Raw genomic sequence first — 2,487 nt, forward strand, 5'->3', positions numbered from 1 at the left:
ATTTTCACTAACTTACTATCTCAGTATGAAATAAAGTAATGGACTTGGAAAGTTAAACTGGCTTGAGCAGCTTTGCTCACTGATTACTCCGCTCTTCTACATAGGCTCATGAAATCATAAATGGCTTTGGGGTTTATCTTCAACTATTCTATACAACATATTCAGGGAAATCTTCTACAGCTAATTGAAGACAACGTAAGTAGTTTTATAGCAAGTTGAGCTTGTGAAATATATTTATTACGACAGATTTTTCTTCAGTTCTGAAGTGACATTGTTCACTGTATATAATCTCAGAGAAATGATCAAACAGGACAGCTGATGTTTGCATATGGGGAAGGGGTAGAGTAAGAAGTCATGGGTAAATTAAAAACTGGCAAATATCTGCAAAAGCAGAAACACTTGCTAAGGGTCAGAAGAAAGAATGAGAAGTCACCATTTTTGAAATATGCTAAGAACTATAAACCATGTTACTAAAAACCCATACTGAAAAATGCTGTCATCACAGTATCACAAAAATTAGTCATAAAAACTATAATGCAAAAGAAATGAGAAAATGACGAAAACCATCATTTTTCATATATTCAAACAGTGACTTTTACAAAAGATACAAATTTGTTTCAAATGAAAAAAAATTCTCTATAAAAGAGCAAAGATTCATTTCATAGATGATATATACTCCATTAACAAATCATCAACAGTATAAAAAGAAAGGCCAGAGATTATTAAAAATCAGGTCGAAAAGGTCACCATAAATACTGACTGGGTGGAGGGTTTAACACTCCAGACTAACAGTCAGCTGTGTCCTCCCGGAGATTACCATTTGTAAAAATCTTAACTGTGCAGTGACTCCAGTTTTCGTAATTTCAATGACGCGTCAAAGGACGATGCATCTTGGCTTAAAGCATCTGTCGTATCTGAAGGCCGGAACAGTACTCGACCACGATGATTAAATACATAAAAGGATGGGTGATTCCTTAAGGTGTCAAATCTCTTATTCTTTAGTTCCGAAGTGGCATTCATGTCTTTAAACTCGCCGGCGATATGAACTATACCGTAACAGGTAACTGCAAAGGCCAGAAGTGTCTGAAGAATTACATCCACCGGCAGTGACTCATCTTCCTTTTCGGTTAATCGCATGTAAGAGCGATGCTGCGCAGCGGAAAATGCAGCGTGGGCTAGGGCAAAGAGGGCAAGTCCTACCAGTCCCTTCCACAGCGACGGCGCCATGACTCAGAAGGAGCAGCAGGTCAAAGGGAAAGAGAAGAGCAGTGGATTCCTTCCTTCTTCTACCGGCCCAGTCGATCGTTTCTTCTTCTCCAGAGAGGTCGTTCGTCCCTTTTTCTAGCCGCAGAGTCCTTCGTTCCTTCTTCCACCCGCGAAGTAGCTCCTTCTTCCACCCTCTGAGGGGCTCCTCCTTTCCACTTGGCGGAACTTGTCCTCCTGCCACCTGCGGGTGTCTGCGTGGCGTCTCTGGAGATGACGTCAAGAAGCCGCGTCCGCCCGGAGGCGCAGTAGGATGACATCACCAAATCTCTGTCCTCTGGGCGGTGCGGAAAGATGATGTTAGGGATGCCCTGCTGTGGAGCACTTCAGTGTGGTGCAAAAATTTAAGAGCCCTGAGAAAGCGGAGACAGCACTACTGGGAGAAAAGTGAAAATTACAACTGTTTTGAAAAGTGTATTGTTATAATTCATCGTATTTGTTATTTTTTCACTTTTATTTGCATTGTTTGTAACTTCATTACATTATCATGCTTTCGATCTTTAAATTATTTTAATAGCTTAGTATATGCAGTGTGTTGGATAGTGTTTCACTTGAACATCAAAATATGTGCGTTCTGCCGCTGGGGTTGAGGTTTTCTTTATGTATATGTTAGGTCCACTTCGTCTACAGTGTCGAAGGTAAGACTTTTCCCCTTTTCTTCCTGATCATGTCTAGTTCTTTTCATAATTAAAAAAAAAAAAAAAAAACCGATGCATTTTACATATCAATATACGTATTGATAACGTTAATCACAGGGAACTTGTACCTGTCCGGGATATATTTTGCACACACACACACACACACACACACACACACACGCACATTCCTTTGCTTTTCCTTCAACCCCTCTGCCCTCCTTACTTACCAAGATTTTTTTCCCATTGTTTTATTTCTTTTCACTTTTTTCTTGGCCCTTCCTTCCTTTCCTCCTACCTCTGCCTTTGTTCCCCTTCTCATTTGAACATTTCCTTCTCAATGCCTGTTATACATTTTAATGCTTATTTACATTTGTATTGTTCCAAACCAGAGAAACAATGTGGTATTTAAACATCTAGTTCTTTATATATTGTCAGAATTACCACACACTGAAGTCTTCAACCATTATGATCTCATTCTCTAGGTTCTCCCTTCAGTTCAGTCCGTGTTTCTTGTATTTTAGAACTATGCTGTCTGGTCATATATGTTTACAATTTTTTTTATTTGTGATCATTAAATGTTATTGGT

At 39.3% G+C, this 2,487-nt stretch overlaps 1 protein-coding gene across 1 annotated transcript; it reads right to left on the reverse strand.

Moving 5' to 3' along the window:
• Positions 1 to 215: 215 nt before the first annotated feature.
• Positions 216 to 1,490, reverse strand: LOC100732100 (ER membrane protein complex subunit 5-like). The gene has a single exon (XM_063229706.1). The coding sequence runs from the start codon at positions 1,225 to 1,227 to the stop codon at positions 832 to 834; it is 396 nt and encodes a 131-aa protein (XP_063085776.1). The 5' UTR covers positions 1,228 to 1,490; the 3' UTR covers positions 216 to 831.
• Between the last annotated feature and the right edge of the window lie 997 nt (positions 1,491 to 2,487).

This window comes from Cavia porcellus, unplaced genomic scaffold (genome assembly GCF_034190915.1).
Source record: "Cavia porcellus strain 051 isolate PalLab524CR breed Dunkin Hartley unplaced genomic scaffold, mCavPor4.1 scaffold_18, whole genome shotgun sequence".
In the NCBI taxonomy this organism is placed as follows: Eukaryota; Metazoa; Chordata; class Mammalia; order Rodentia; family Caviidae; genus Cavia; species Cavia porcellus.

What these genes read in the sequence shown, in the direction of transcription:
- LOC100732100 (XM_063229706.1), bottom strand. Translation starts at nt 1,227, where the DNA reads ATGGCGCCGTCGCTGTGGAAGGGACTGGTAGGACTTGCCCTCTTTGCC.